Raw genomic sequence first — 14,030 nt, forward strand, 5'->3', positions numbered from 1 at the left:
CTTGAGGACCAGGATTGGACACCCCTGATGTAGAAGGTCCAAAATTCCTCTAGTTGTGTACTTTTTCCAAGATTTTCTCTTCAACTTTTATTTTTATGTTTTTGGTTTTTTTTTGTTCACTGAATTTATTCATTTTACACACTTCCACGTCTTTCAGTCTTTCACCATACCCAATACCTTCAGAGCGGTGCTTCCTGTGATTGGTCTTGGCCTTAGCATTCTGAGCCTCAAGCTGATCAATTAGATCCTGGTTCTCCTGCAAAACCAGAAAGGCCTGTTGTTGAAGTTGTTGACTGCAAAGAGAAAAGAGAGGGAGAAAGAGATTATATCCAAAGGAAGTTAGCAGAACACAAAGCTGCTGTTTTTTTTTTTACAGTACAGCAATGACAAAACATGAACACAATACCATTGGTTTACCTTATTTAATTATTTATTTTAACTAGCAAGGAAAGGGTTATGCAGTTTTAAAATAGGAATCACTTTTCTTAAAGGCCATACATTACATTTGCATGTTCAGTCTAAACATTAGATAAGAATACATCTTAATCCCTCTGTTAACGCATCTACAGGTCAGACTTTAAAGTGTGCTGCTAAGTTAGCAGCAAGAAACAGCTAATCTTGCACCAATGTTTTATTTTGCAAATGCTGGAGTGAGAGCCTCTTAATTGGTTGTTGTTGCTTTTTTTTTTTTTTACAAACCGATGTACTGTGAACAGCTCTTATTACTTTAAACAGCACAAGTATGGAATGTGAAATCTGTTCTGGAGTTTTCAACCTGTTGTCCTCTGTACTCTTACAATCATAGATTTCTACCAAACGTCTGCCCTTACTTGAAATGGTGTTGTGATCTTAATCATGAATTCTGGCCAGTAAGTTACAGTTTAGTATTCAGTGATGTGGTCTTGGCAAGAGCACTTGCAAAATGGATTAAATTTAAATGCATGCAAATGTATTGAGTATCAGTGCACATGACTACCGGTCAAGAAATCACATCGTTCTTGAGTTGATGCAACTGTATTAGAACAGTTTAGAAGAGGTTTAAATGACTAAAACTCGTGTGTTTTCACATGAAGTCAGTACAACTGACTTAATCAGACCTACTTACAATGACTGTCAACAACATAAGTTGAATGATCATGAAAGACAAAATAGTAGTGCTGAGGGAATATAGCAGCACAGATGAAAATAAAAAAGGTTTTATTTACTGCATTTATTTTGTACATTTTCATACAATGTGAGCTTTAGTAACAGATCCGAAGTTAGGCCAGAAGGACAGCAGAAGAGAATAAAAGAAGCATTTCATTTTCACTCCATCAGGAGAATGGGCATTAACAGCCCACCAGTGCTGACAGTGCTGCACCAGATATTTTCTGCCTTACCAGTCCTTCTTGCTGACCACTCCAACCTTGGCAACTTCATCATGGAGTCTCTCATTTTCTTTGATCACTTCCTCTACATGAACACGCAACTTCTTCACCTCCTCCTGTACCAAACAAAGACACACCAGAACCTCAGATTTCAAGGACACAACATGAGACATTTTAAAGTGGAGACAGCAAAACAAGAATAAATCTTCTGCTCCTTTACAAACCCTGTGCCGAGGGTTAAATGTGCCCCGAGGGAGACCTGACTGGGTACACTAGTTATCTTGTTGGTGTTCTCACTGAGTCTGGTTTTGCCTTCTCAAGTGTCACTCTTACAACTCCCTTTTATGTGAAACCGGATTGCCTCAGTGCACAAAAACCTGATGAGTGGAGCCTCATCACTGGCAACTTAATTATGCAGTGTGGTGAACTGAATGCTTTTATGATTCCTATGTGTCCAAGAGCAGCAAAGGTTGCATTACACTAGCCACAATAACAGATTTAAAATATATACAACTATAAGCAGCCATTGTTTCTCTCAAAAACTGTAATTTAATTTATTCACAATGTCTTAAATACACAGGTGTCAGGATCATAAATGCATCATCCTCAACATGCCTTAGGTTGCATTCTACCACAAACTGTAGCGCATTTGAAATATTCCTCAACAGCAAAATCATTACCATTAGAAATAGGACACATGAATTTGATTTCACTACTGCTGTTTGTACATTTTGACATATGTCAGAAGCTCCTAAACTAATGGAATCCATCATGTTCACCCCTGAGTATATTGCAGTTTTTGATCCACTGACTTGCATATATCCAAAACAGCACATTAAATGTTGGTTAGGTGCTCCCATCTCTGACAAGACAGCCCACATTCTCATGAAAAAAGAGATAAAAAATGACTGAGATTGAAACTCACACAAATGCATAAAATCTCTCACATATACTTTACCTCAGTGGTTTGCAGAAGAGCATCCTTCTCATTCATCCTGTCTTCATAAGCCAGCAGCAGAGGAGAAAAATACTTTGTGTCAAGCTGCAAAAAAGGACAGAGAAATGATTAAAAAACAGCTATAACATTGATGGCATGAAGCTATTCCAATACAGGGCTTATTCCACAAAGGAAAATTATCACACAAGTCAAAGTAGGTTGGTAATAGCACGTGCAAATGGGCTTTGTGTTCTTGCTCTATTCAGCAGTCTCAAGGCACACTTTTCCTTGTGTATATTTTTTGTTAGTTTTAGGTTGAATCTTCCCAACTATTAGATCACCTATGTGTCAACAGACTGAGCATCGTGATTTCACACGTTAAATCCATGTCATGAGTACAAGATTGAGAAGATAAGACAGGATACACTGCTGACCAGCTGCCTTACATTAATAGGCACTATCTCAGATTAACATCCAGTCAAATTTATGAAATGACTTGCCAATGAAAACTAGCCAGCCACATTGAACATATTGATTAGCTAAATTTAACTATTAACTAGCCAAAAGGTCAGCCTACTGTCAAGCTGTGTTAAAGTAATGCACTGTACTGCCTAATACAGATACTGACCAGCCGGGGAGAAGGGGAGCCCGTCTTTGGTAAGCCACTGATGTTGGAGTGCTGGATGAGATACAGTGAAAAGGAGAAAGAAAATAAAGTGAGCTATCATCCCATCATTACATCCATTGTTAGCTTGACAGCTTTAAATCTCATACTTTACACAGACAAGATAAATATACAAAAATGTGCAGTATGGATGACTACATCATACCTGAAACAATTTACAGGGAAGCTATTTCAACACATTATATAGCAAAGAAAATTACAGTTTGGTGGCAGCAGAACAGATGAGCATTACATTGTATAACAAAATATAGAAGCAGATCATTTTAACTAATCAAATAAATTAAGGCACATCCTTTCTTTTATGACTATACTATTTGAAAAATCTTTTTCTTCTATCTTTTGCTTTCTCCAGCCACACATCGGCTGTCAGTAATGAGGTCTGACAGAGACAAGCAGCTACAGAGGAAGCAAACTGGTAGTGATGAGTAAAGAGAATTCCCTGCTGTGTAACACAGCACGAGGTAGCCATGCTTAAAACCAAAGGCTGACTTTCCTTTGCAGTGTAAAATGTACAGCAATATGGGCAGACTGGAATGGACAGACACAGACAGTAACAAGAAATTCCTTCAGCTCAATAAATCAGGTGTAAAAAGAAAACCTTTTTTCATGCAGCAGGGTTCTTGATCAAAGTTGGATATCTATTTTAAAGGCTTGGATATGAAGCTTTGAAAATAAAGTGATGTACTGATAATAGATTCCATACAAAAGCTAAGAATATTAGACTAAGGAAAGACCATGACTAGAACAAAATAAAACAAAGTCTGAATATATCTGTTGAGAATACAGCTGAAAACCTCATTTACATTAATTCTAGCAGCATAAACTAGAGTGAGAAGCTGATTGGTGAGCAAAAGATTCCCAGTGCAGTTACCTGACAGGCGAAACTGTTCAGAGGCGAGCTAGTTACAAAAAGGAGACAGAGCTCTTTCCCAAAATTGCTTTTGAGTAAGCCATGAGCCTGTCATTACTTCATGGGGGTTATGATCAGGTTGTATAGGGTCATATTTATTATCATATCTTGTGATTTTGGTTGAGTTTGATGAATTTGTTGGACAACAAAAGATATAACAACCATTAAAAAACTCGGCCATATGGATTGTGATAAAAGAAAAAAAGTTCCCCTTTTTTCAAATGATGTCCCATCATGACGTTTTTCATACCTCCTGTTTGGACAATGGTCTGAAGCGGGTTTGGTAGTGGCTCAGCTCCACACTCAGACGGTGAACTGTCAGTTTGAGCACATCATTTTCATCCACCAGCTCCTGAGCATGTTGCCTCAAATTTTGTAGCTCTGCCTGGCTGTCTGAAAACACAATAAATCAGGTTATAAATAATTTTGAGCCATTAAATAATGCTGGTGTTCAGACCACCGAACACAATAATTCAATAGGATGGTTGAGTGTGTAAATTCTCCATATGGGTTTGATTCTGTGTGTGACCTTCTGGCTGACCCTCAGTCCCAACAGACTTCCCTCCTTGGGTTATAATAAAGTATAGATGTTTCACTTGCAGTGTATGGCAGTGGAAAGCTCTTTCTAAAGCTCGTTTTTTAAATTCATGTCTCCTTTCTGGAGTTTGCATGTTCTCCCTGTGCAGCGTGAGTTTTCTCCAGGTTCACCAGCTTCCTCCCACGGTCCAAAAACATGTTGAGGTTAATTGGTGATTCTAAATTGTCCGTAGGTGTGAATGTGAGTGTGCTTGGTTGTCTCTCTGTGTAGCCCTGTGATAGACTGGCGACCTGTCCAGGTGAACTTGCCCTCACCCTAAGTCAGCTGGGATAGACTCCAGCCCCCCGCGACCCTAGTGAGGATTAAGCGATGTATAGATAATGAATGGATGGATGTTTCCTTTCATTACTCCCTATCCCTCCTCAGCTCAAGGAGGAGCTTTAGGATCAGAGACATATTTGTTAGCATGATCTCCAGCTGCCTCTTTTCACTCTTGCAAATGCAGTGATTTGTTTGCTGTCTTCCACTCTACACATTCTCTTTCTCCCTCCTTTCATTTTTTTTCACACTGTCCCTCTGTGGCTCCTTTTACCTGCAGAGGATTTCAGGTTTGAGAAGGCTTGGCTGTGACTGATTTCCTGTTCCAGGCGCTGCACTCTCTCCTCTAGTAGCTTTGGTTCATCTACCATCCTTTTGTTCTTCTTCGGTAGGCCCTGCACTACCTCCTTCCGCACCTCACTATATATCTTGCTTGGCTGTGGAGACACATGGGTGAGATGTTTTGGGCTTTTGGCTTGGCTGGCTTGGCTGGCTTGGCTGGGTTGGTCAGTGGATCGGATGTGGTTTGTGGCTGAAATAGGAGAGGAAGATATTTTTGATTACAAAAAAAGTAAGAAATATACTGTATTAGAAAAAAAAAAAAAAAAGCAATTATTACTTCAAATCTCTTGGAGTATTTTAGATGACTAAAACTGACACCTGTATCAGCATACATTAATATTAGAGTACATAGCCCAGTAACTACTTAACCAACAAATGCTATGTCACATAGTAGTGGGGCATGCTGTTTTTTGTTTTTTATCATAGTAAGATAGAAAATGCGGACACAAACACAGAAACCCCAAACTATAAGACAAACACTTCAAAAACAGAGGTGACTAAGGAAAGAAAAAAGGAACAGAGGAGAAACTGTACCATTTGAATGTACTTTGAACAAACACAACCAAAGCCTTTGTCACTGACTGCAGGAATTTGTACAAACACTGACAAAGCACTTTAAACACTGCATCAGATGCACTGTGTAATATTAGTTCTAAATTGCAGCCCTTACAATTTGCTAATTTGGTGGACAGTAAAGTTTTATTCTATTCTATTCTATTCTATTCTATTCTATTCTAACTAAAATGGCGATTTAAATTTGAAATTGATGAATTGTTTAGCCCTAAGGACATCAGGACAAAGTATTACAGGTTCTAGCTATAACTACTATCAGAAAATAGTGGCCTGGCATCACATCCTGAGCACAAATGGAGGGTAATATGACCAGTCAAAGGCTGTATGCAACAGTGGTGTGAGATTAGAAGAAATTAATCATACATAAATAATGACCTGTTGATTAGCATGCAGTACATGGTTATTCTATCTGTTCCAAAGTAAGCATTGATGTTTAAATGTAATAAATCAAAGGCTGGCCAATCTCCCCTTCCACTTACAGACATCACATACAAAGATATACACCTATATTAAGTGGACTGGTGACCGCTACATCTGCAGCTATGGTTTACAGGACAAGGAAAGGAGAAACCAACAGAGGCATTATTTTCTAAAGTTTAATATATTATTATTCAGCAAAAGAAAAGAAAATGTGTCAAATGACAAGCATAAAACTGCAGGTTACTTCAGTACTTACACCTAAATAGCACATCGTCTTTCCAGTTTTCAGGGTTCTTCCTGACAGTTGCTTTCTTCTTTCTGGCATCAGCAGACTGGCCACTGATTTCCTCTGAGAGATCTGTGAGGTGTGAAACATCGAGACAAAATGGCCATCAATCAATGAATACAACTGGGGAAGAAGTACTTGGTTCTGGGGGCTTTATCAAATTACCCCATTTCATCACAACAGCTTGCTGTTATGGGAAAGTCTATTTTTCCCCACAGTTTGCATTTGTTGCTTTGTATGTAGGTGCTCTTTTGTTATTAAGTAGGAGTATTGTAGGGACACATAAAACATTTTCATTTGCCACGGCCACAAGCCCAAGGGTAGCTCTTGTAATAACAACTATAATGAGGTCTTCCTTTTGGTTCTAATGACATAAGATACCTTATGGTCGTTGTGGAACTGCATGTTCATTGAATAAAAGCTTTATCTTCTTTCTACACTAAAGGCAAAGGAGTCATCTGTGGTGCAGCTGAGTCTGTCACTTTCTGTCATTTGTCTTTGTACTGAAGAGAATTCCTAAATCAGTTTGCATGCCTTTTTGTATAAGTAGTGCTCTTAATAAAAAAGTGTACTCCACTAGACAGGTTCAATAAAGGTGAACACCAAAATGGCATTAATACTAAGAGGTCTATACCTTTGTTTTTACTAAATTTCAGTCACACTCCGATTTGACAGTGCACCTTAAAACACCAACACCACGAACAGAGCTACATGTCTTTAGCTAACTGCTGTTAGAGAGATTTTCATAGAATAGCTTTGTATACTTGCTGCTTCAACACTGTTTTGACTGAAAATGATGAGAACCCACTCTCATCTACTGATGGTTTGTGTTACCACCTGCCCTTTACATCAGGGGTTACAAACAGCAGCTGCAACAAAACTAGAAATAGAATATGTTCACTGAGTGAAGCCAATAAATATGATAGAACATCTGTATAAATAAATATGTTGACAAAAATACAAGCAGTTTTATTGTAAAACTTGTATATGTACTGGCTATGTTTTATTGGGTTGAACAATAAGTAGGCCAATTCTTCAACACCAACCTAACATAGCTCTACCATGGATTGCTGAAATACACTATCATCATATATCAGTGTCGTATTTTTGTTATTTGCCATTATTGTCAAAGTTATTTTTTACAGTGTGAAACATTTGGATCCATAAGTATTTAAACAGTGACACATTTTTTGTAATTTTGGATCTATAATAGATTTAGAGAGAAGCAGCAGAAAAATTGTGACTGACGCGAAGACTCAGCTATAATTCAGTTCAACTCTCAATATGCTGTACTAAGAGGTTTTGATGCAAGTGAAGAAGGTCATCATTGTGATGTTAGACTTATCAGAGAGATGGGGACCAAATCAAAACTTGGTGTACTAGTTGCAAACCACTGGTAAAACCCAGACGCAGACAGGCCAGATTACACCTTACTGGACACAGTAATTTCACAGTACAGTTGAAAAATGACCCAAATCATACCAAGATTTCTTAAAGCAAAGGAATGGAAAATTAAATGGCCTAAGCAGTCACCCAACTTTAATCACATGCTTCTCATCAACAGAAGATATAACTGAAGATCAGCAAACAAGGCAGCTGCAGTTATAGTCTGGCAAAAAAATCGCAAGAAGGAAACTCAGCACTTAGTGATGTCCATGGCTTCTAGACTTGAGACAGTTATTGATTTCAAGGGATTTGTAACCAAGTAGCTTAAATAATCCATATATTTATAAGTATGCTACTTTGTCTAATTACTTTCAAGCCTGTAAATGGAGGGACTACATAGAAAATGACTAACCTATATAATACTTTTGTTAAATTCCTTTATTTAAAGCTAAAAGTCCATAATTCAGTCACATCTTGATGGTTTCAATTCACATCTAATATGGTGGTGTACAGAGGTAAAATTATGAAAATTGTGTCACTGTCCAAATACTTATGGAACCAACTGTTGTTGTGTCCTCTTCCGTTAGTGTGAAGCCAGTACCTGGAGAAGGCACTCTTCTGCCAGACATCTGAGGTGGCTGGAAGACAGACAAGCAAAACAAACAGGGAGGTAGTCAGCGAAACAGTGAGCTGGTCTTTTTAAACAGATGCTCAGATCCATGTGGCCTGAATCCCTTTTGTGTAAGGCTATTTTAGACAACACTGTGTTGAAGACCATTGTCAAAATGTATACAATAAGATCTCATCAGTGCACTCGCTGTATTGTAAAAGACACTTTAAAGCAGTGTAAATTAATTTCAGTGGTGACTTCAGTGTAGAGAAGAGATGCAACTGATAAAAATAAGAGAAAGAAAGACACAGAAGAAGAATAAAACTGATGAAATGAGAAGAACTGCTATGTATCAAACTAGACACACAAACTGGAACACCACAACTACAGTATAAATGCAATGGACACAAGAACAACTACCACCAGATTGGAAAAGATACTATATTTACATACTAGTTCATGTGGGTATAGATTGTTGTTTCCAGTGGACTGCATGTGAACAGTGGTGCATCATTTTGTAAAATTCTACTTTTTGGGTCACTAGACCTGGTACCCACCACACATTACGGCATAAGGAATAGAACCATAATGGCCTGTGTGTTGCTTTAATGTTTTTTGCTAACTGCAACTTGTGGTCGTTATGAATAAAGCAGGAGCTAGATTCTGCAATAGCCTGAAAAGACAATTGACAGGGGGAACTAGAACCCACTGGGACTATTATAGGTTAGCAACCCAAGTTAGCAGTCTACACAAGAACAACACAAATAGCAAAATATCCCTGGAGTCTGCTCTTACGACTCCTGGGATACAATCACCAGTGTATTAAGAAGAAATTTCACAAAAAAACACACCAGATACACTGTAGACCGTGTAAAAAACGTAACTATGAACAGGTAAAGCAAGGCCTTGGAGAGGAAAAGTACCCACAACTAATGCCCTGTAGTCAGTGACAAACATAAATCACAATTACACAGACAGTTTTCGAGGCTACTTGCAGAAGTGCAATAAACTAAACTGTCGCCACCTAAATGCTGGAGCATCAGAGACAAACACTGCAAAATTATATAATGTGGCAAAGGGAGAAGTCTCAGCACATAAATAAATCAAATACTTGATGTAAAACACCTGCAAGGCATACAGAAAAACTGCTTTGATACAGAGGAACAATAGCCACAAGTATACTCCAACCTGACTGAAATCTGAAGGATATCTCCACACTGTGAGTAAAGTCCTTAAAATGGTTATTGAGCTCAATCAAAACTGTGACAGTTTTAGGAAAAACCATAAAGATCACTGTCTGCAAAACAACATTCAACAGGACACACCACATTTATTCTGTGTACAACTGCCCCTCCTAGTGGATCTGACTGGCATCACAGTACATCCACTGTTGCTCAGAAACACATGAACCATAAACAAAAAGTATTAAACCTATTTAAAGAGCATCTTTCTTTAATGCACACAATCAAGAGATTTTTTTTTAAAGTTTGTCCAAGGAGGAAAAATCCAGATGTAACTAATAAAAACAATATCTCACAAACCCATTCCAATATATAAACAGAGTCCTGGTACTGACTCACCTGAAGGTAATGCATGCTGTTTTTAGGATTAATTACACCTGTGCCATTCTCATGGTAACATGCTAAAATCTGAGTGATATAACAGGTCTACCAGCAGCTGCTGCTGGTGAGGTTCTCGTCTTTTACTGCTGACCACTGAGAAGTTCTTAAAGGCTCTTTGACAATACAGAGCAATGTTTCTAATTTAATTTTGATGAGATTTTCATTATTTGTACAAGAAGCATCCAACAATCTAGGGAGAAACCTGCATTCACAACATGAGATTTTCCTGCATTCACTCACCTTAGTTTTTAGTGGCAGAGTATAGACTGGTTCTGTGATTGAACAATTCTCCGGTCTTTCCAGAGTTTGGTAAACATGTTCTTCCCCATCCTCTTCATCCTCTGCCTCCTCTTCCTTGTCTTCCAACTCCCCCTCTGAGTTGTCAGGGGAGGACAGGCGTGGCCGGCTGGCTAAATCCTCTGACCTTCTGTCTCTTAGGAAGGTCAGAAGGTAACACAACAATAGACAAAAGTTAGTTGGGTCTCAGCAGGGGAACAAAGTAATACATTGTTTTTTATACCAGAAGTGGACTTCAAGAGACTTCAGGTGGTGTATGGGCTTAACTGTCAGCCTCTAAGAAGGAGAGGATTGAAGTCATGCCTGTTATGTCATCACCGCTTTGCTGGTGGAGCTCACCCTGCTCTCATGGCTGCTTATGTCTTTGAACTTCATATTAACTTGTGTTTATATTATTACTACTTAGATTAACTTAAAGTATAAGTTAATATATAACTCAAAACTTATATTTTTTCTGAAACAAAATAAAAAGTTGATGTCATGAAAAAAATCATTTGACGTCTTTAATTTCTTAGATGTACCTAGAGACCGTTGCTTCTATTAAAGCATGCAGATCTATGAAGTCCCACACCTCCCTCCATCTACCTCTCCCCCACTCGCTGCAGCTTGAGCACACCAATTCACCAACATCTCTGCTGAAACAATATAAAACTACTCTGTGCTGCACATTGCAAGCTAGAATATTGGAGTAATTCAGTCATACATGTTAGAATCACAAATTGATTTTGAAGAAGAACAATGATACAGAAAGCCCCCTCCTGCAAGCTGATGGAATTGGTTCCTGAGATGAGTTACATGATCTGGAACCCTTGAATCTGTATTTTTGAGACTGTCAGCAGGACACTGCAGTTTAAAGGCAGGAATGTTTAGTCATTGCAGTGATCACTACTCTTATAACATGTCTTCAATAATATAAAAAACACCACATGGACATGTTAACAAGGTAAAAACCTTGATTTTCCACTGAAAAAGGTCTTAAAGGCTCACTACAAGATGAGATGTCATGTTAAGATGGATATTCTCAGGTTCAAGCCAAACAAGTCATTAAGAATAGACAGAGCTCACAATGTATACTGCATACATGCAGAATCGTCATTATGATTGTTCTGTTTTGGGCCTTTTAAAACCACTTTTCTACTTGACGCACATGACATACCAATAGTGACATATAGCTTGCAATGACACTGTTTCAGTTGCTACAGGTTGGTCACCTGGTGTAAAGTGCAGTGCTGATATTTGGTTCTGATATGAAGGATTCAGATCGGTCACTCTCAGAGAAAGACCTGGGCCGGGCAGGAGGGATGGCCCACGTCTGTCCAGTGAGGGAAGAGGACAATATGGCGGCTGCTAACGCTGATCTGCAGATGGAAACACACACTTTGAGATGCGCTTTGTGTAAGAGAATGCCACAAGAAACGTATGCTATTTATCACATAAACATTTAAAGTGATAATTATTTTTTTCTTATGTTTATATTGGTATAACAGATTTTGCCTTTGTTTTCCTAAATGTGTTTGACAGCATTTTCACATCAACCATGGGGAAAGAAAACATTGGTCTCACAGTAACTGCATATAAACCTATAAACCAGATACAGGAAGTTGATTAAATAAAAAGAGAAAAATGAAACCACACTTCACCATTTAATTTGGTATTAAAACCAACTGTAATGATGATGAGGTGTAATGGCAACACCAGAAAAAAGGGCAGTATGAAAGGATGCTGGAGGTTAACAGTGATGAAGGGCCAGAGTCAGGTACCTGGGTCTCTCAGGTGAGGGGTTTGGGCTGCGTGGGGGAGGGGTACGAGGCACAGCTGGCTTAGGAGCAATGGAGGCGGCAGGGATCAGACCATGAGCTATATGCCTCTACATAACACACAGAGAAAGGTTAGAAAGACACTTTGTATCACACGGACACACAACACAACACATACAATGTCGGTGCTATGATACAGGGGTTGAAGAGGGTTTGTACATGAAATAATACCCAAACTGAGGAACGACACAGACGCGCTACATGAAGAGGGGGAAGAGCAGAAAGGGTGATTACAGGATCACTAAACTGACAGTATACAACAGGTCCAGCATCCAGCCGTCAGCTCCACTTCCCCCAACAGAAGCAGCTAGTTAGTGGCTCCCTTCAATCACTGTTCAGTTTGGTCAACAAAGTAAACCATGACATGAACTAACCACCAAACGTTAGCTTAAACAACTAGGGTAATGCTAGTTAAATGCAGAACACATTTAGCGGTTTATTTGCCTATAAAAAGACATGACACTTACAAACTCCTTGTCTTTGTCCCTCTTGAAGCTGAATTTTAACATGTTGGAAAATGTGTGTTTGCGCCTTGTTTTAGTAGCCAGCCACGTTAACGGGAAGTTGCGGTTTGGACACTCGGTCATAGAGCATTCTGTCCGTTACATGGCATAACAAATGTTTATTTGTACATTTCAAATTAGTTATCGCTCTTCTACCGAAAAATCTAAATCGCAGGCTAACTATATTCAACAGGCTGGCTGTTTGTAGCGCGTATGGAGACGCTTCACCCGAAGAAGGGACCTCGATACAACAGTGCTACTGATTGGTTAAATTTGAAGAAAGAAGCCAATCAGAGAGTGGTTTAATTCACCTAGCAACGGTGTCCATAACGACCAGCGGCCTCGCCGATAGGGGGCGATGTCGGTCCATGTAGTGAAACGTGAGCGCATCAGAATCAGAATCAGAATCAGCCTTAATGGCCAAGTATGTACACCCATATGTATGTATATATATATATGTGTGTGTGTGTGTGTGTGTGTGTGTGTGTGTGTGTGTAAAAGACCTACCTCTATGGCGTTGCTTTCGTGTCTCGTTCCCGAGCAATTAATTTTGAGCATCAAAAAGAGGTATCAGTCCATCCCTAATATATATATATATATACATGCCATAAATATCACTCAAAGGTGATGATTTCTTATGGGTTAACACAAAAGATCGCTGGCCCTTTGACACAAATAAAATGTATTTATTTAGAACTAAGTAGGCTACAATATTTTTGAATTAAGTATACAATTCACAAGACTAGTAAAATAAATGACCATACACCCATCTTCAAAATGTGTACCTTAAAACGCAAAAGTTTAAAAGTTTCATTTTAGAAAAAAATTTGACATGAAACAGCCAGCAACAGCTTTTATTGTTTTGTTGTCAATAAAGTAGTACACAAGTCCTCGGACTCCAGAGCTCTGTTTCTCACTGATGAGACAAAATGGAAGAAAATAGCAAGTATACAGCAAGTCAAAAGATTAACAGTGACAATAATAGAACAGTTAAGTTTCCCCACATAGAATAGCCTACTGACCATAAATCGATAACATAATTGACAAAGAATCAGATCAATAAGGGGAATTGATAATGGCATTGGTATTAACAACATTTTTATCAATATCTGTGGTTGAACTTACCTCCATATTTAACAACAGATTTCTGGTGGCCTTGTAAGTGGGAAATTAGGGCATGGTATGGCCCTGCCTTGTGGCACATCGGGCACTGAAAAGTGTCCACTCCCAATTTACAGAGCTCTGGGCATGTGCCCTCCCTAAATGTTGTGATGTTGGTCTATAGGAGAATAAAATACTATTAAAAAAACTCACAGGCCTACTTCCTCACTTTATACATTTTATTCTGGAAAGAAATAAAAGGAACTGTAAACTACACTTCAATCAAACTTAATCAACACACATATCACCGAAACTATT

The 14,030-nt window shown here is 38.7% G+C and overlaps 1 protein-coding gene across 1 annotated transcript in view; it reads right to left on the reverse strand.

Moving 5' to 3' along the window:
- Positions 1–12,824, reverse strand: part of cep89 (centrosomal protein 89) — a 73,529-nt gene extending 60,705 nt beyond the window's left edge. Inside the window, exons 1-12 of the mRNA XM_008297918.1 lie at positions 12,576–12,824; positions 12,052–12,158; positions 11,503–11,649; positions 10,235–10,427; positions 8,364–8,400; positions 6,347–6,448; positions 5,030–5,287; positions 4,150–4,292; positions 2,933–2,983; positions 2,326–2,409; positions 1,380–1,483; positions 178–293 (exon numbers count right to left, since the gene is read on the reverse strand). Of these exons, the coding sequence (XP_008296140.1) occupies positions 178–293; positions 1,380–1,483; positions 2,326–2,409; positions 2,933–2,983; positions 4,150–4,292; positions 5,030–5,287; positions 6,347–6,448; positions 8,364–8,400; positions 10,235–10,427; positions 11,503–11,649; positions 12,052–12,158; positions 12,576–12,695 (1,462 nt within the window). The 5' untranslated portion in view covers positions 12,696–12,824. The remainder of the gene's footprint in view (positions 1–177; positions 294–1,379; positions 1,484–2,325; positions 2,410–2,932; positions 2,984–4,149; positions 4,293–5,029; positions 5,288–6,346; positions 6,449–8,363; positions 8,401–10,234; positions 10,428–11,502; positions 11,650–12,051; positions 12,159–12,575) is intronic.
- Positions 12,825–14,030: the final 1,206 nt, after the last annotated feature.

The sequence above is a fragment of the Stegastes partitus genome, unplaced genomic scaffold, assembly GCF_000690725.1.
Source record: "Stegastes partitus isolate 25-593 unplaced genomic scaffold, Stegastes_partitus-1.0.2 Scaffold27, whole genome shotgun sequence".
In the NCBI taxonomy this organism is placed as follows: Eukaryota; Metazoa; Chordata; class Actinopteri; family Pomacentridae; genus Stegastes; species Stegastes partitus.